The sequence below is a fragment of the Octopus sinensis genome, linkage group LG6 (genome assembly GCF_006345805.1).
Source record: "Octopus sinensis linkage group LG6, ASM634580v1, whole genome shotgun sequence".
Classification (NCBI taxonomy): domain Eukaryota; kingdom Metazoa; phylum Mollusca; class Cephalopoda; order Octopoda; family Octopodidae; genus Octopus; species Octopus sinensis.
Genome location: NC_043002.1, coordinates 69,628,088 through 69,645,477, shown reverse-complemented (window position 1 = coordinate 69,645,477; position 17,390 = coordinate 69,628,088). Strand labels below are relative to the sequence as shown.

Sequence of the window (17,390 nt, the reverse complement as noted above, 5' to 3'; positions counted from 1 at the left end):
ACTAGTCGCTTACTAGTATATTAAAAAATGATTATTTCGGTAAAGGAAGAAAAAGATATCATTGAAGTGATATAGTAACCTCTGTGAAGTAACAAGAAATTATCAATGAAGATGTTGATGGTGAAAGATATCAAAGAAGTGAAGGAAGAAAATTAGGGAGAGATATAACTGAGAAAATGAAGATCAGTGAAGTTGGACGAGGTTATCACTAGCTTAATAGTTTTCTCAAGAGTCTCATCGAATTTGTTCAGCACGATCGGAATTATAATCATTGTACTGACTGTATTAAATTTTCCTTAATTTAGGGTACTCCTGGAGAACCCGGAAGAAATGGTGTTGATGGCGCACCAGGATTGACTGGACCTGTCGGTGCCCCTGGATTAGCTGGAAACCCCGGAGAAATGGGACCTGCTGTACGTATTATAACTAGAACTTATACTTATTCACATTGTTTATAATCATTTCATACTTTCCCTCAATCTGACAAAATTTAAATATCATCTACCATTTCTGTTTATTTTAATGTCATGGGTTTCATTTTCTGTATTTCTGTAACTAAGTCTGTCTCTATGACCATGTCTCCTTGTCCATCTGTTTTTCTGTCTATCTCTACATACTTACATGCATGTGTTTGTATGTGTGTGTGCCTGTAGGCATGTAAGCGTCTGTCTATGTCTGTCTGTCTGTCTGTCTGTCTGTCTGATCTATATATTTAAATATAAAGGTTTTAAAAAATTAAGTGATCACATTTCTCCTTTAAGGGTGAAGCCGGACAAAGAGGACCACCCGGTCTCCTCGGACGACCTGGAGAGAAAGGACCTGCTGGACCACGTGGAGCACCTGGATCTCAAGGTGCACCTGGTATTCAGGTAAATATATTTACTAAAAATTGATGAGTGTTATTTTCGCTTTACTGAATAATTTTTATGTACTGTTTTCTTCAAGATTTTCTAAATTATCAAAAGCCAGGACTAAAATTATATGACTATGGGTTGGCTGAATCGGTAGAGTATCTCACTAAGTGTCTAACGAATTAATTGCGAAATTTTACTTTCTGAGTTCAAATACCTCCCAGATTAACTTTGCTTTTCATCTAAACCCCTTGGACCGGTAATTGTAAGAAATGCTATTAATTTTTGTTGAGTGTTAACTAAAAGTGGAAATATTGCTCTTTTAGGGATTGGGTGGACCAACTGGACAACCTGGACCCTCTGGTGAACGTGGAGAACGCGTAAGTATTCTAGATTTGTTCAGTATATATATATATATATATATATATATATATATATTATATATATATATATATATATATTTATATACACACACATAATAATACAAACACATATTTATATAGACACACAAACACATATACACATATATAAACATGTATATACATACCATACACACATATGTAAAATATTTTGTTTTGTCCTCCTTGTTTCTTATTTTCACACAAATACGTAAAAAAAGCAGAAACTATAACGTTTCTATCCTTGCTTGTAATAGTTTTTTGTCTCCAAAACATTCGTCGGAGTACTTCCTTTAATCATCTTAGAACAACGGGAATATTGAAAGCGTCTGCTCAGAACTGGCTTGCCATGCCTGATCGTATTCACAGACACTTTCAATTCAGTACCTAAATTCCACTGAGCAGTTTGCCATTTCTTTGACGTGAAAACATTTAAGAATTTCCCACCCATTTTCTCTGCTCTAAAGGCGCAGTACTCACTGCTTATATGTGCAGCAGTCTTTGCTGTGCTTTGTCTGATTATTCTTTTTATTGGCATACTGGCAGAGCGTCAGAAGAAATGCTTTAAAGTATTTATTGCAGCTTTTTTGCGTTCTGAGTTCAAATACCGCCGAGGTCGACTTTGCTTTTATCCTTTCGGAGTCGATAAATTAAGTAGCTGTGGAGCTGTCGGGTTCATGTAATTGACTTACCTCCACCCCCGATCTTACGGGCCTCGTGCTAAAATTTGAAACCATAATTATCATTATCATTGTGGCGGTGAATTGAGAGTATTGTTAGAACGCTGATATTTCTCCCGACCCATTCTCTTCTGGTTTCAAATCCTGCCAAGATTAGTTTCCCCTTTTCATTCCACCAAGATTGTTAAAATAAAGTACCACTGAAGCACTGGTGTGCATTTAATCAACTGTCGCTCCTCCCTTATATTTGAAACTTTGTGCCTTTATCAGAAGCGTTTGTTCTTATTATTATGCAATGCCTGTTTTGTTCTAGGGAGAACGTGGACCAATGGGAATTCAAGGACCAACTGGACCCCGTGGACCTACTGTGAGTATATTGTTAATTATACTTCTAACTGAAGCTACCTTTAAAAATGAAATTTAATTTTCTGCTTTAACTTTTTATATGAACAAGTTTGTGTATCTAAATGTTTTTCGTATTTGTGTTTTAAAACAAATGTATCGATGATAGCATTCTCCTTATAACTTATTTCACTCTATAGGATTATTTTTTGTTAGAAGATCGGTGTTAACGGCATTTCAGAGGCTTCATCAGTAACAAATGGCTCACAAAACTCTGATCTAATTATCTAGATAATTAGTATATCATACGATAAAATATTAAGCCATCAAAAGATATTCCAGGTGCAGCCTTTTAAAATCAAGATGTATAAAAATTTATTACTATACTACTCTGCTATTATAGACAACTTTTGTGTCAAATATTAAATGATTCGAGATGAACATAAGTTTCACATTTATTGGCTTTGCTCTTTAGAAACTTGCTGTTTCTAGTCTCCAAAGTAAAAAGTTACGAATTTACACAAGAAGACAATATCATGTTTAAGACAATACTTTATTTTTTCGATGAGAGTCTTTACTTAAATCGCAATATTTCTAGAAATGAAAGCGGTGAGTGGGTAGACACTTTAGAACCAATAATTTTAGAAATGGCTATAAGTGTCCAATATTGTATGGATTATAAGAACATCAGACTCACTGTGAGCGTATGTATGTATGTATGTATGTATGTATGTATGTATGTATGTATGTATGCGTATGTATACATATGTATATACATATTGTGTGAGTGAGCATGTTTATACCTTCATTGATGAATAAATATAGATGTAACTATAAAATTTGCGTTTTTACCTTATAGGGACCTGCTGGCCCTGCTGGTGAAACCGGAGAACGCGGACACTCTGGAGCTAAGGTAATGTTTCTCCCCGTGCATTTATAACTATAACTATAAACACAAGCCTAATACACGCATGCGTAATAGTCAATTACTCTTTAAAATCTGATTTTAGTCAATTGTATAACTTCGTAATGATTTCAGTGACGTCATATTTTCTTTTGTATTACAAAACTTTAGGGAGACAAAGGATGGACAGGAGCCCCAGGTATGCCTGGAAACCCTGGACCACAAGGTAGCAATGGAGAGGCTGGACTTCCAGGACCCGCTGGACCTTCTGGACCAAGAGTAAGTTTATATTCATTCCACTCATCTGACGTCATCGTTTACCACCTCCACCACTTGACAACCGGTTTTGGTGTATTTATGTCCCCTATAACCCCATAACTTAACAGTTTGGCAAAGAGATCCTGATAACATCAATACTACGCTTGAAAAAAATAAGCTCTGGGGTCGATTTGTCCGACTAAAGCCCTTCAAGGCGATGACCCAGTATGGCTGCAGCAGTCATACAAGTAAAAGAAAAAAAGATGATATATATATATAATACAACAGAGATGTACTTGCATAGCAAATTATCTAACCTGAGATCGTGTGCTGAAACAAAAACAATTGCAGTGCAGATGGTGTTTATAAGCCATCTAAAAACACACTTCAACATTTAAATTGAATTTGTCAAAATATTTTCGTCGATTTGAAACAGCGACCTGTTCACTGACAAAATTCCGTACTGCATCTCTCTATTTACATAATATTGAGGTCTCTTTCTTTCTTTTGTTATCTTACCGTTTTATCAATATATATATATATATATATATATATATATATTTAAATAATGAGGGAGATCTTGATATTTGAAATTATTTATCATCGATGTTTCATTTTCATTAATTGTAGGGCCGAACTGGATCCTCTGGAAACCCAGGTCAAGATGGAGAAGCTGGACCACCCGGACTCCCCGGAAGCGCTGTGAGTATTTCCATCTAAATATATATTTTTCTTTTTTTTCTTTATTTTCTTCTATTTTCAAAATTTTGCACCACACATTTCAGTAAAGAAGATAGCTTCCTGTGAGAAAATATTCATTTATAGTGATTAACGTGATAAAGATATTCGAAATTAATAGCATTTGGTATTTCTTTTTTTAGGGACAACGTGGACCAGCTGGTAAAGATGGCCGACCTGTAAGTTTCTCATTATATTTATTTCTTTATTATAATGCTAACACACATGCAGATTATCTGCGCTCTCATTTTCTCTGCATGTTTTTCTAGCAATCTCTCTCTCCCTCTTTCTCTCACTAACTACTTCACTCGCTCTCTCTCTCTCTCTCTCTCTATCTCTCTCTCTCTCTCTCTCTCTCTCTCTCTCTCTCTCTCTCTCTCTCTCTCTCTCTCCCTCTCTGCTTACATACAAACATACTTTCCAAGCTTTCATATTTGTGCTAAATTCATTCGTCGAACTTAGGAATTCTTCTTAGTAGATGAATTGTTCACAGAAGATATATAGATATAATATATGATATATATATATATATGGATATATATGATCTATATATGGATATATATGTATATATATATATATGTGTATATAGATATGTATATTATACGTATATATATATATATATATATATATATATATATATATATATATACACACATGTATATGTAAATATATTTATATATATATATATATATATTATATATATGTATATATATATATATATAATATATATATATATATTATATATATATATGTATATATATATATGTATATACGTATTATATATATATATGTGTGTGTATATGTATGCATATATGTATACATATGTAAATATACATATATATACATGTATATATATATATATATATATATATACATATGTATGCATATATATGTATACATACGCATACATATAGACATACACATATATACACACACACACATATATATATATATGTTTATGTGTATATATGTGTATGCATATATAAATGTATCGTTGCAAATTTGATATAATCAATAATAATGTTTCTTTTTTGATATTTTAGGGTAACACTGGACCTCCTGGACCACCTGGACCACCTGTAAGTATTTTGTCGAATTTCTTTATCATTGTTATAATATAAACTGAAGGCGGTGAGTTGACAAAACCGTTAGCATTTCTTCGGCTTTACATTCTGAGTTCAAATTCCGCCGAGGTCAACTTTACTGTTTATCCTTTCAGAGTCTATAAAATAAATTACTAGTTGAGCACAAGGGGTGATGTAATTGACTAGTTCCCCACCAAAAAAAATTTCAGTTTTTTCGTACCTAATTAGAAAGAATATTATAAACTTAAATTGCTTATCAACGCCTTTCGGTAAATTTCGTTATTTACAGCAAAAATCGAGGCAGTCTTAAATACAATAAATGCTAGACCATTACTGGATGGATTTAAATGTCCAATTCCAAATTTATGGCTTTGAGCCGAAACAGAAGTTATTAATGGAAAGAAATACATTGCAGTAATTTTATTTAAAATCTTTTTAGCTGTTTACTTATATGAGTTGTTCTTTTTCACTGTTCACGAGAAAAATAATTTTTTCTTTCTATTTTAAATATTACAGGGCTACGCATCTGCCGGAAGTGCACCTTTCTACCCATCAAACCCAGTGAAAGGACCCGACTCAGCTGATAGATATTACGTAAGTTGAAAGTTTACAAGTACACAACATTTCGTCAATAAGTAGTAACAAATAACTTTTCGTTAATATAGCCGTATAATTTGATGAAATACAAAGACATTGGAAAATATCGATAAATATAAACACAATTTATTTCTAAATTGGTGAGCTGGCAGAATCGTTAGCACGCCGGGCGAAATGCTTAGCGGTATTTCGTCTGCCTTTACGTTCTGAGTTAAAATTCCGTTGAGGTTGACTTTGCCTTTCACCCTTTCGGGGTCGATAAATTAAGTACCAGTTAAGCACTGTGGTCGATGTAATCGACTTAATCTCTTTGTCTGTCCTTGTTTATCCCCTCTATGTTTAGCCCCTTGTGGGCAATAAAGAAATAACAATTTATATTGTAACTATAACTAGATACTTATTTTAATAGGGTGATGAGCCTCAAGGTGATGCAATGACTGTTCTTAATCAAGCTCTTGGCGCTATTAACCGTGTCAAGAAACCAAGCGGTTCCAAGCACAATCCTGGATCTACCTGCAACGATATCTTGATCAACAGTGAGAAGAAACGTTTGGACAGTGGTCAGTATTCTTTTCTCTGAGTTTTTCTTCCTTTCTGCTCTTTCTCTTCTTTTTCTTGTTCACCTTGCTCTCTTAGTTTTTCTCCATCTCTATGTTCTTTCCCTCTATCAGTTTTATCAATCGCTTTATTCTTCTCAAAAGGATGATCCAGGAATGAATAAGAGATAACTTTCTGAATCACACTTGTGTATCCTTTGGAATGCTTTTTTTTTCCACTTATAACGAACCATAGCATCAGTATGTGCTGGTGAACAAGCCAATTGTCAGAATATGATAGAATATTTGTTCACCCACTTCATCCCCCCACCCCCACTGTCTTTGACATTTCACTGTATCCACTACATCGTTGATCACAACGCAATTACTCGCATTGTTGTAGCTTTCGAATGATACCACTCTGATTGCTAGGCGTGCAGACCAACACATTAACCCCGTCTGTCACAGTGTTACCCATTTACTAGTGAGCAGAGTGGAGCAACGTAATGTGAAGTGTTTTGCTCAAGAATATGACCCTCCATCCGGACTGGGAATGGAACCCACGATTTTGAAATCGTACGATACCCTAATCACAAAGCCACGGACCTTCATATGTTGCATTTAATGTTGATATTGTTTAGCCTCAAGGTGGCGAGCTGGCAGAAACGTTAGCACACCGGGTAAAATGCTTAGCAGTATTTCGCCTGTCTTTACGTTCTGAGTTCAAATTCCGCCGAGGTCGACTATGCCTTTCATCCTTTAGGGGTCGATAAAATAAGTACCAGTTGTGTACTGGGGTCGATCAAGTCGACTGGCCTCCTTCCCAAAAATTTTGGGCCTTGTGCCTAGAGTAAAAAAGAATATTGTTTTGCCTCAGTCGACGGGAAAACTAATGGAATAAAATTATAAGCATTAGACGAACTGCTCATTTATAAAAGTCATACTTTTTACACTGGGATCTTCTTTCGTTTCAGGCAAATACTTCATTGATCCTAATGGCGACTCTATCTCTGATGCTTTCGAAGTTTTCTGTAACATGCATACCGGAGAGACCTGTCTCACACCCGATCATGTTGAAGTAAGTCTTTTCAGACACATAATTTTTCTTTAACCAATTTATTATATAAAGATGTAAAAACGTGATGATGCTATTTTCAGGGGGATATTGGCAACATAAAATCAAACGACTTCAAAAAGAGAATCAAAATTTTTTCGCAAACTCATCTTGTTGATTCACGTTGGTATATATACTCAGATTACTAAAACAATTTTGTTAAGATAAAATTGTTTTATCGAACTTATAACTGAAAGTGATTGCGAATTTTACTGGCTAATTTCCATATAAAACTTTCCTACTTTCCAAGCGGTTTGATTTATTTCACTTATTACAATATTTGGTATTACATACAGAGCGTTGGTTCATATGTTTTCTACCCTACCGATTGGCTCCTCTGCACTCTAATTTCAAATTCCGACAGTGTCCACTTTGCCTTTCATCACCTGCGGGCGTTGGTGAGATACGAAACACTCATCAGTAAATACCAGTAATGTCTCGATTTAACTTCATAACGGCACTGCGTTTATGAAGATGTCAGTTTGATTTCTTACATTGCAGAGTTGATGGTCGGGTGGTAGAGTCTCCGACTAAAGTGTTCTTTATGTCGCTCTAATTGCTGAGATCATGTCACCCCGAAAGCTACTTTCTCATTTATTACCACGTGGTTAGTAAAACAACCTACAATAGATGGTTTACCTAAAATATAAAACAAAGGGAAAACGTTATCTGAAGAGCTGCCTTATCTCGGTGCTCTACTATCCATCATGCAGCTATCCACTAACCTGTGACATTTGCCCTTGTGTCTAGTTAAATGTATGTATTTATATATATATTACTAATGAATTAAAAATTTGATTATTACGTCTTTCAATTTCAGTTCAAAAATGCAGTATGGACAAAGAATACCGCTCCTGACCAATACTTTGTTCGTGAAATTGTTCAAGAAGATGAGGTAAGCTTTTAAAAAATAACCACATTTGAAACTTGGTTATGGTAAACTTTTTCTTTTGCTTCATTTTAGTGAAGCGAAAAAAAAAACTAAATAGATTATTATCATCATCATCATCATCATTATTATTATTATATTATTATTATTATTATTATTATTATTATTATTATGGAGGTGAGCTGGCAGAACTGTTAGCACACCGGGCGAATTGCTTAGCAGTATTTCGCCCCTTGCTACGTTCTTAGTTCAAGCTCTGCCGAGGTTGACTTTGCCTTTCATCCTTTCAGGGTCGATAAAATAAGTACCAGTTAAACACTGAGATTGCTGTAATCGACTAATCCTCTCCCTCAAAACTGCTGCCCTTGTAGCAAAATTTGAAACTATTATTATTATTATTATTATTATTATTATTATTATTATTATTATTATTATTATTATTATTATTTAACTGTAGTATCATTTAACCAAGGCATAACATTCAACATTAGTATTCTGTTTTAAAATATTATGTGCTGATTTTTTAATGATATACTGATTATTCTGCATAAATAAGCTTTTTAGTAACCAGTTTATAACTTAAGTTTAAATGTCTTGCAAACGTTTCTAAGCAAGATTCTTTATTCTACCGGATATTATTCATCAAAGTACGTAAATATCATATCTTCAAAGACAAATTGAATATCCTTGATAAATAGAAAAAAAAGAAGAAGAAAAAAAGAGAGGTAGCTATTCTGGCTCTTCTGACTTTCCTGGCTATACTGCAAGTTCAAGCAATTAACTCAGATTGAATCGAACTTAAACATAAACAGATATTTATTATGACTTTTTTTATATATATAATTCACATATTGGTTTATTCTCATTGTCTTTTTTTCCCTATTTCTCTTTCCACTACAGTTGACATACGGCAAAATGGAAGCCAGCCAGATTAACTTCTTACATCTCCACTCTGTTCGTGCTCGTCAGAACATCACATACAACTGCTTCAATTCAAGGAGTTCTGGAATTAGATTCTTAGCTTACAATGGCGACGAATTCTATGCTAATCACGAATTACGTAGACAAACATACAATGTAAGATTAGATAGCTGTCAAGTAAGTATATTTCATTTTCTTTCTTCATTCCTTGTTTTTGGGGTTTTTTTTTGTTTTTTTCTAAATTGTAGTACTTTTAATACATTAAATCTCATGAAATATTTAATCAACAAATTGGAAATATTAATTAAAATCAAATGAAAGGAAGCTAAATGAACATGAAATTACCGAAATATTATTTTAACTGATTCGTATTTAGCTGAAATATTATGCAGCTAAATTACCTAAATGCCAATCTTTTGTTGGGAAGAAAAACGGCCTTACTTAATTTTTGTTTTTCATGAAGAGCCCCAACATGTATTTCTTTCAGTTTAAAATGAAAAAAAGATATGCTTAATGGCAGTAATTAATTGAGAAGCGTTAACAAGTATAAAAAAATACATCTCTAATCACCTGGATTGATAAAAAGAATCATACCTGACTCTAGTAAGTGGCACTGTAATTTGTGTAAAGCGATTGCAAGCTTAACACTCATTAAGTAGCGTGAGGTAGGAAACGTTAACCAATGTAAGCAACAAGTGTATAGTATCCTTTACAGATGTTTATTCGCTTTTGGTGATAGATTCAAGTTACTTTGTAGTTCCGAAGAAGATAATGAGAAATTGAAATTTTACAGTATCGCAAACGTGCTAATGATTAACTGCTAATGTGAGGAGAAAAACTTTGATAGTTTATCTGTATTGACCATGCAATGGTAGCGCATCTAGTTTCACACTAGAAATCAAAATGTTCAGATTACTTCAGCATCATTAAATTTCATTTTATTTGCCTCTCGTATTCGTATCATATTTATTTAAACAAAATGTATTTTTCTTGTTTCTTTACAGCAACAGATGAACCAATGGGGCAAGACTGTTTTTGAAATTGACACCAAACAGACAAAAATGTTGCCAGTAAAAGATATTGCCCTTAAAGATATTGGATTCGAAAACCAGAATTTCGGTTTGGAAATCGGAGAAGTGTGCTTCAGTTAGATGAAAACGCTACCATCTACTTTACCATCCGCCGTCTCCAATTGAGATATTAAGAAACAAACAAGTAAAAATCAAGTGATGGCTGTTAAAAGAGAAAGAATTTTTAAAAACTCTGTGACAGAAAGGTGTAGACAGTCCATAGACAAAAACTAAAGAAAGAATAGATATCAGTAATAACAACAACTGATATATATATTTTTTTATTTTGTTGCTTTCTAAATCAAATTGCGTTCTTCTGGAGCCACTCTAAGATCTTTTCGGCATAGTTGCAGACATTTTGGCTCAGTGTGGATCCAGAACAATAGGCAATATACAACCATACTTGCCAGTGTACAGATATGAAATATATAGAATTGAATGAAATATCATTTTCATGAACGCTAAATGTTGATATTTTTAGGTGCAACACTTCTGTAATAAAATATTCTTTTATTGCATAAATATTTCAGCGCCATCTGTCTAGACTGCCTGCTTCCTGATCTAATTTCAGCTGGAGAGGGAATCAAAGTTTTAAAATAAAATTGTAAAAATATCTCAAAAAAAAAACATCTTTGCTTGTTTTTATTATTCTCTTTTATCTAATTAAGACTTCGGGGTAACCGAGCACGGGACAGTGGAGTGTTAGGTTAATTTCATCCTTATTACTTCTGCATTCAACTTTGTCGTATACATTTTGAGGGGAAGTCAATAAAATAAGTATTTTTCCAGCACTGGGGGACACTCAATCATTTTGACCTATGACTTACAAAATCAGACCCTTGTAATTAATTTCTTCTCTCTTCATTTCATCTTCTAATTCTGCCATCGATCCGTAATAGCATAACAAAACACCTGTTTTGTTTACAAATATTAAATCAGTTCCTTGTATTCAACCTCCTTTATTGTTATTCAACTTAGTCAAGCAGTGAACTTTATACCTCTCTACAGCTTTTGAACTTTCCATCTAACCATCTCTCAAGTTTGTAGAAGAATTGTAACATTGTGGACTTTCACTGTTCTTTTAGTTTTATTTGTTTCAGTCATTAGACTACGGCGATGGTGGGGCACCGTCTTGAAGGGTTCAGTCGAACAAATAAGCCCCAATAATCTGGATATTTTTACTGAACCGCTAGGCCTTGGGTATGTCATGCAATGTGGATGCAAACACAAAGACGCTCATGCATACATATATGTGACACGCTTCTACACAGTTTGTCTAACAAATTCACTCACAAGTATTATCAGGCTTACGGTTATAGGAGCAGACACTTGCTTAAGGAGCCGAAATCAAGAAATGAAAGGAATACCACGTGGTTGGTTAAGAAGCACAATTCTTTACTACACAGATATTCCTGCGCCCAAAAGTACCTATTTCGAGGTCCCCGGAAATTATAGGATTATATTTATATCTAGACTAGTGGTTCTCAAATGGGGTCCAATAAGGCGTTTGGGGGTCCATATAAGATTTTGTAGGTAAAATTTATCTGCAATAGGAGTGGCTGTGTGGTAAGAAGCTTGCTTCCCAACCACATGGTTCCCGGTTCAGTCCCACTGCGTGGCACCTTAGGCAAGTGTTTTCTACTATAACCTTGGGCCGACCAAAGCCTTGTGAGTGGATTTCGTCGATGGAAAATGAAAGAAGCCTGTCATACATATATGTATGTATATGTATATGTGTCGCTTGACAACCAATGCTGGTGTGCTTACGTCCCCATAACTTAGCGGTTCGGCAAAAGAGACCGATAGAATAAGTACTAGGCTTACAAAGAATGTCCTGGAGTCGATTTGTTCGACTAAAGGCGGTGCTCCAGCATGGCTGCAGTCAAATGGCAAAAACAAATGAAAGAGTAAAAGAATAATACACATATTTTAATTTGTTTTTTATACAATTCTTGATAATATTTGATTATAAGAATACAGTAGAATTTTTTTTATGTACATCAAATAGCTATGAACGTCCAGTTGAATAAAATAGGAACCAAAACTCAAAAGTGATAGAGATCTATATAGATGTCACTCAAAAACAGCCAGGACTCGGGCACCACATGTTGGCAGGTGGAAGATCACTTGGCGCTGGACAATTCAATATGACCTAAAAACAGTCAACATAACCTGAAATTTATTTGCAAGAGTAGCAGCCGTCCAAAGCCGGTGAAGGAAGCTTGCCGCCCAATGCGCTGAGCATCGCTGGAGGACCAAGAGCTAAAGTTATCTCGATGTTTGATGTTCGTTGGTTTTGACGACGTGAACTCAGTTATTCGATCAACTGAGTTACTTGTTCATTGAATTAACATATAACTGGCTGAGTATTCCACATACTACTATATTCGTAACGTAACCCTCATGCAGAATAATCGTGACACAATCTGTGATAGTACTGGACCTTTGAGTTGCAGGTATGATCCATCCGACGAGTTTCGATCAGTTTCAGTCCACGCAAATTGAACTTACACCCGAGGCGTGTATCAACTCAAGGTGAATTTGCCCAAGACACCACACCGTGAGTTCATTATCTTCTGCAAAACGTGTGATGCAAATCGAGCGCCTTCGCGTGTACCGACGCAGCTGAAAACATCCGACAGCAGTATCGGTCAAGAAGTTTGTCTGGGGTGATATGTTAGCCAAACAGTAATACAAGTGTTCCAATGCCAGCTTAGCGTAGACAAACAAAGCCAAAAGCTCGGTCGATCCCGATTTACAGTACGAATCTGCAACCCCGTGATTACGAAAGAAACTTTTTAATCATTCGGTCGTGCTGTGCCTAATATAGATGTATACAATCAAATGATGATTAGATATTGTCTCGGGAGAGAAATTGTTCTTGTAGACAATATACGAAAACTCACGACTGGGATGCGAATGACATCAATGGACCGTATGACAGGGCTTTCTAGGTTGCAATACCTCCATCAGCTACGAACACTGAAACAGTTTGCTATGTCGTCACTGACGATATACGATGTGTGTGTGTGTGTGTGTGTATGTGTATGTGTGTGTAACAATATATCACAATACCAAATATAACCGTATAATAATGAGCAATGTAACAATGTAACAAGATTGGTTATCTTATAACCGTTCACACAATAACACTCCAAAGCAGAATCAATAACGAGACTAACGCTTTCATAGTTCGACCTCAACTATCTACAGGCTCATCTGTTCAAAAGAGATGTCCAGTCCTGACAGTCACGTGCGGGAGTGTCGAGTCACCCCACAACACAGTTTGAATGCAATAATTGTTGTTCTTACGTTTAAACAGCAAATAATACATTTGCTGATATTTCTAAAGCTTTGTTAAGCTGGAATTAATCAATTAGAGTCACACTAAACAGTAATGATTAAAACATTCATGTGTACAGTTATATGTAACATGTACGTGTACACTTATACATAGAAAAAAACCTTCGCAGCAGAAGCTGTTTCGGGAAAGAAAAACCCCTTATGAGAGGAACATTAAGCAATGATGATTATAATATTATAAGTTTGTACAATTGTATTTTACATGTTAATTTACTCTCCACATAGAAAAAAAAATCTTTGCTGTTGAAACTTTTTCGGGAGAGAAACCCTTCTTTTAGACAATGAATGTGAAAATACACCACGGGGCTATGACTGACACGATCCGACTGTAAGACACGTGTTTCTGCATCGTTACTCATATTTCTTATAATGTGAATGCATACTTTTGATGGGCACTTTTCTTCAGGTCCACACATTATGGAATATCATGTTATGCTCATTGTTATTCTTCTAAATTATTCATTTGACAATCTGTGGTCATTATCTGTTGATAAGTGCAGGCGTGGCTGCGTTACAAGAAGCATGCTTCCCAACCACAAGGTTCCATTTCAGCCCCCACTGTGTGGAACTTTAGGAAGGTGTCTTCTATTATAGTCTCCGGCCGACCAGAGCCTTGTGAGTGGATTTAGTAGATATATGTATGTATGTATGTATGTATGTATGTATGTATGTATGTATATATATATATATATATATATATATATAATATATATATATATATATATTAACAATTAAGGAACGGCCATAATAGGCCATTCACCCACTAGAAATAACAGCCAAAGCTTCTACCGCAAAAAGATTAAATCCGTAAACAGAGAAAATTAAAAAAACATTTACCCTGTAATTTCTTGTACGGTATACCGTTTCATCCTCTGTTTAATGGCAAACTAACCTGATTAAATTAAATCAAGCCAATCTTCCATAAGCCCTCGGATTCTTCAGCAAGAAATAGCTCAAGACGGGACAGATATTTACACGAGGCAAACCCAATCTAGCCAAGGCAATATCTGACCTAAAATTTTCAAATCGTCGCACTCGCGCCAAATTTATCGGCAGCAAATAAATATCAGCCGTCGATTCCATTACGGAATTAACCAAAAAATTCATAATTAATCAATATAGGGTGGCAAGGAAAATTTTTATAGAATTTTATTGCCACCAGCGGCCCAGTGGGAAAAAATTAAATAGTCATAGACCATTTTTAAGTTCAACATTAACAATTAAGGAACGGCCATAATAGGCCATTCACCCACTAGAAATAACAGCCAAAGCTTCTACCGCAAAAAGATTAAATCCGTAAACAGGAGAAAATTAAAAAAACATTTACCCTGTAATTTCTTGTACGGTATACCGTTTCATCCTCTGTTTAATGGCAAACTAACCTGATTAAATTAAATCAAGCCAATCTTCCATAAGCCCTCGGATTCTTCAGCAAGAAATAGCTCAAGACGGGACAGATATTTACACGAGGCAAACCCAATCTAGCCAAGGCAATATCTGACCTAAAATTTTCAAATCGTCGCACTCGCGCCAAATTTATCGGCAGCAAATAAATATCAGCCGTCGATTCCATTACGGAATTAACCAAAAAATTCATAATTAATCAATATAGGGTGGCAAGGAAAATTTTTATAGAATTTTATTGCCACCAGCGGCCCAGTGGGAAAAAATTAAATAGTCATAGACCATTTTTAAGTTCAACATTAACAATTAAGGAACGGCCATAATAGGCCATTCACCCACTAGAAATAACAGCCAAAGCTTCTACCGCAAAAAGATTAAATCCGTAACAGGAGAAAATTAAAAAAACATTTACCCTGTAATTTCTTGTACGGTATACCGTTTCATCCTCTGTTTAATGGCAACTAACCTGATTAAATTAAATCAAGCCAATCTTCCATAAGCCCTCGGATTCTTCAGCAAGAAATAGCTCAAGACGGGACAGATATTTACACGAGGCAAACCCAATCTAGCCAAGGCAATATCTGACCTAAAATTTTCAAATCGTCGCACTCGCGAGGGCTTATGGAAGATTGGCTTGATTTAATTTAATCAGGTTAGTTTGCCATTAAACAGAGGATGAAACGGTATACCGTACAAGAAATTACAGGGTAAATGTTTTTTTAATTTTCTCCTGTTTACGGATTTAATCTTTTTGCGGTAGAAGCTTTGGCTGTTATTTCTAGTGGGTGAATGGCCTATTATGGCCGTTCCTTAATTGTTAATGTTGAACTTAAAAATGGTCTATGACTATTTAATTTTTTCCCACTGGGCCGCTGGTGGCAATAAAATTCTATAAAAATTTTCCTTGCCACCCTATATTGATTAATTATGAATTTTTTGGTTAATTCCGTAATGGAATCGACGGCTGATATTTATTTGCTGCCGATAAATTTGGCGCGAGTGCGACGATTTGAAAATTTTAGGTCAGATATTGCCTTGGCTAGATTGGGTTTGCCTCGTGTAAATATCTGTCCCGTCTTGAGCTATTTCTTGCTGAAGAATCCGAGGGCTTATGGAAGATTGGCTTGATTAATTTAATCAGGTTAGTTTGCCATTAAACAGAAGATGAAACGGTATACCGTACAAGAAATTACAGGGTAAATGTTTTTTTAATTTTCTCCTGTTTACGGATTTAATCTTTTTGCGGTAGAAGCTTTGGCTGTTATTTCTAGTGGGTGAATGGCCTATTATGGCCGTTCCTTAATTGTTAATGTTGAACTTAAAATGGTCTATGACTATTTAATTTTTTCCCACTGGGCCGCTGGTGGCAATAAAATTCTATAAAAATTTTCCTTGCCACCCTATATTGATTAATTATGAATTTTTTGGTTAATTCCGTAATGGAATCGACGGCTGATATTTATTTGCTGCCGATAAATTTGGCGCGAGTGCGACGATTTGAAAATTTTAGGTCAGATATTGCCTTGGCTAGATTGGGTTTGCCTCGTGTAAATATCTGTCCCGTCTTGAGCTATTTCTTGCTGAAGAATCCGAGGGCTTATGGAAGATTGGCTTGATTTAATTTAATCAGGTTAGTTTGCCATTAAACAGAGGATGAAACGGTATACCGTACAAGAAATTACAGGGTAAATGTTTTTTTAATTTTCTCCTGTTTACGGATTTAATCTTTTTGCGGTAGAAGCTTTGGCTGTTATTTCTAGTGGGTGAATGGCCTATTATGGCCGTTCCTTAATTGTTAATGTTGAACTTAAAAATGGTCTATGACTATTTAATTTTTTCCCACTGGGCCGCTGGTGGCAATAAAATTCTATAAAAATTTTCCTTGCCACCCTATATTGATAAATATATATATATATATATATATATAAAATTTATATTACAAATAAGAAAATGGAGAAACACATTAGCTGGTTTATCAGCTTTAGCTTTAGGATATTAGAAAGTTGTCTTATTTAATTATCAAAACTACAACCATAATAACATACATATATACAGTATAAAATATAAAATTCAAAACATTTAAGATAAGAATACAAGTAATTATTAAAAGACATAATATAAATTGTTAGAATCATTAAATTTCTTACAGCTGTTTCAGCCTATGGAAAAAAGTAATTTTTTTTTTGTGCCTATACTTGTCAATTATATTGAGGTTACATGTATAACCTGGAATATCATCA

At 34.9% G+C, this 17,390-nt stretch overlaps 1 protein-coding gene across 4 annotated transcripts in view; it reads left to right on the top strand.

Annotated features, from left to right (window-relative positions):
• The window catches only part of LOC115212770 (collagen alpha-1(I) chain), a 45,424-nt gene extending 34,426 nt beyond the window's left edge, over nucleotides 1–10,998 (top strand). For 3 of the 4 annotated variants that reach the window (XM_036503986.1, XM_036503988.1, XM_036503987.1), the window contains 16 exons: nucleotides 306–413; nucleotides 762–869; nucleotides 1,178–1,231; nucleotides 2,243–2,296; nucleotides 3,131–3,184; nucleotides 3,347–3,454; nucleotides 4,064–4,135; nucleotides 4,315–4,350; nucleotides 5,215–5,250; nucleotides 5,773–5,850; nucleotides 6,263–6,413; nucleotides 7,364–7,484; nucleotides 7,996–8,000; nucleotides 8,337–8,398; nucleotides 9,293–9,490; nucleotides 10,318–10,998. In XM_036503986.1, coding sequence (XP_036359879.1) covers nucleotides 306–413; nucleotides 762–869; nucleotides 1,178–1,231; nucleotides 2,243–2,296; nucleotides 3,131–3,184; nucleotides 3,347–3,454; nucleotides 4,064–4,135; nucleotides 4,315–4,350; nucleotides 5,215–5,250; nucleotides 5,773–5,850; nucleotides 6,263–6,413; nucleotides 7,364–7,484; nucleotides 7,996–8,000; nucleotides 8,337–8,398; nucleotides 9,293–9,490; nucleotides 10,318–10,464 — 1,392 coding nt within the window. In that variant the 3' untranslated portion in view covers nucleotides 10,465–10,998. Of the gene's footprint in view, nucleotides 1–305; nucleotides 414–761; nucleotides 870–1,177; nucleotides 1,232–2,242; nucleotides 2,297–3,130; nucleotides 3,185–3,346; nucleotides 3,455–4,063; nucleotides 4,136–4,314; nucleotides 4,351–5,214; nucleotides 5,251–5,772; nucleotides 5,851–6,262; nucleotides 6,414–7,363; nucleotides 7,485–7,995; nucleotides 8,001–8,323; nucleotides 8,399–9,292; nucleotides 9,491–10,317 lie in introns of all 4 variants that reach the window. The other variant, XM_029781445.2, reaches the window with a different exon arrangement.
• Nucleotides 10,999–17,390: the final 6,392 nt, after the last annotated feature.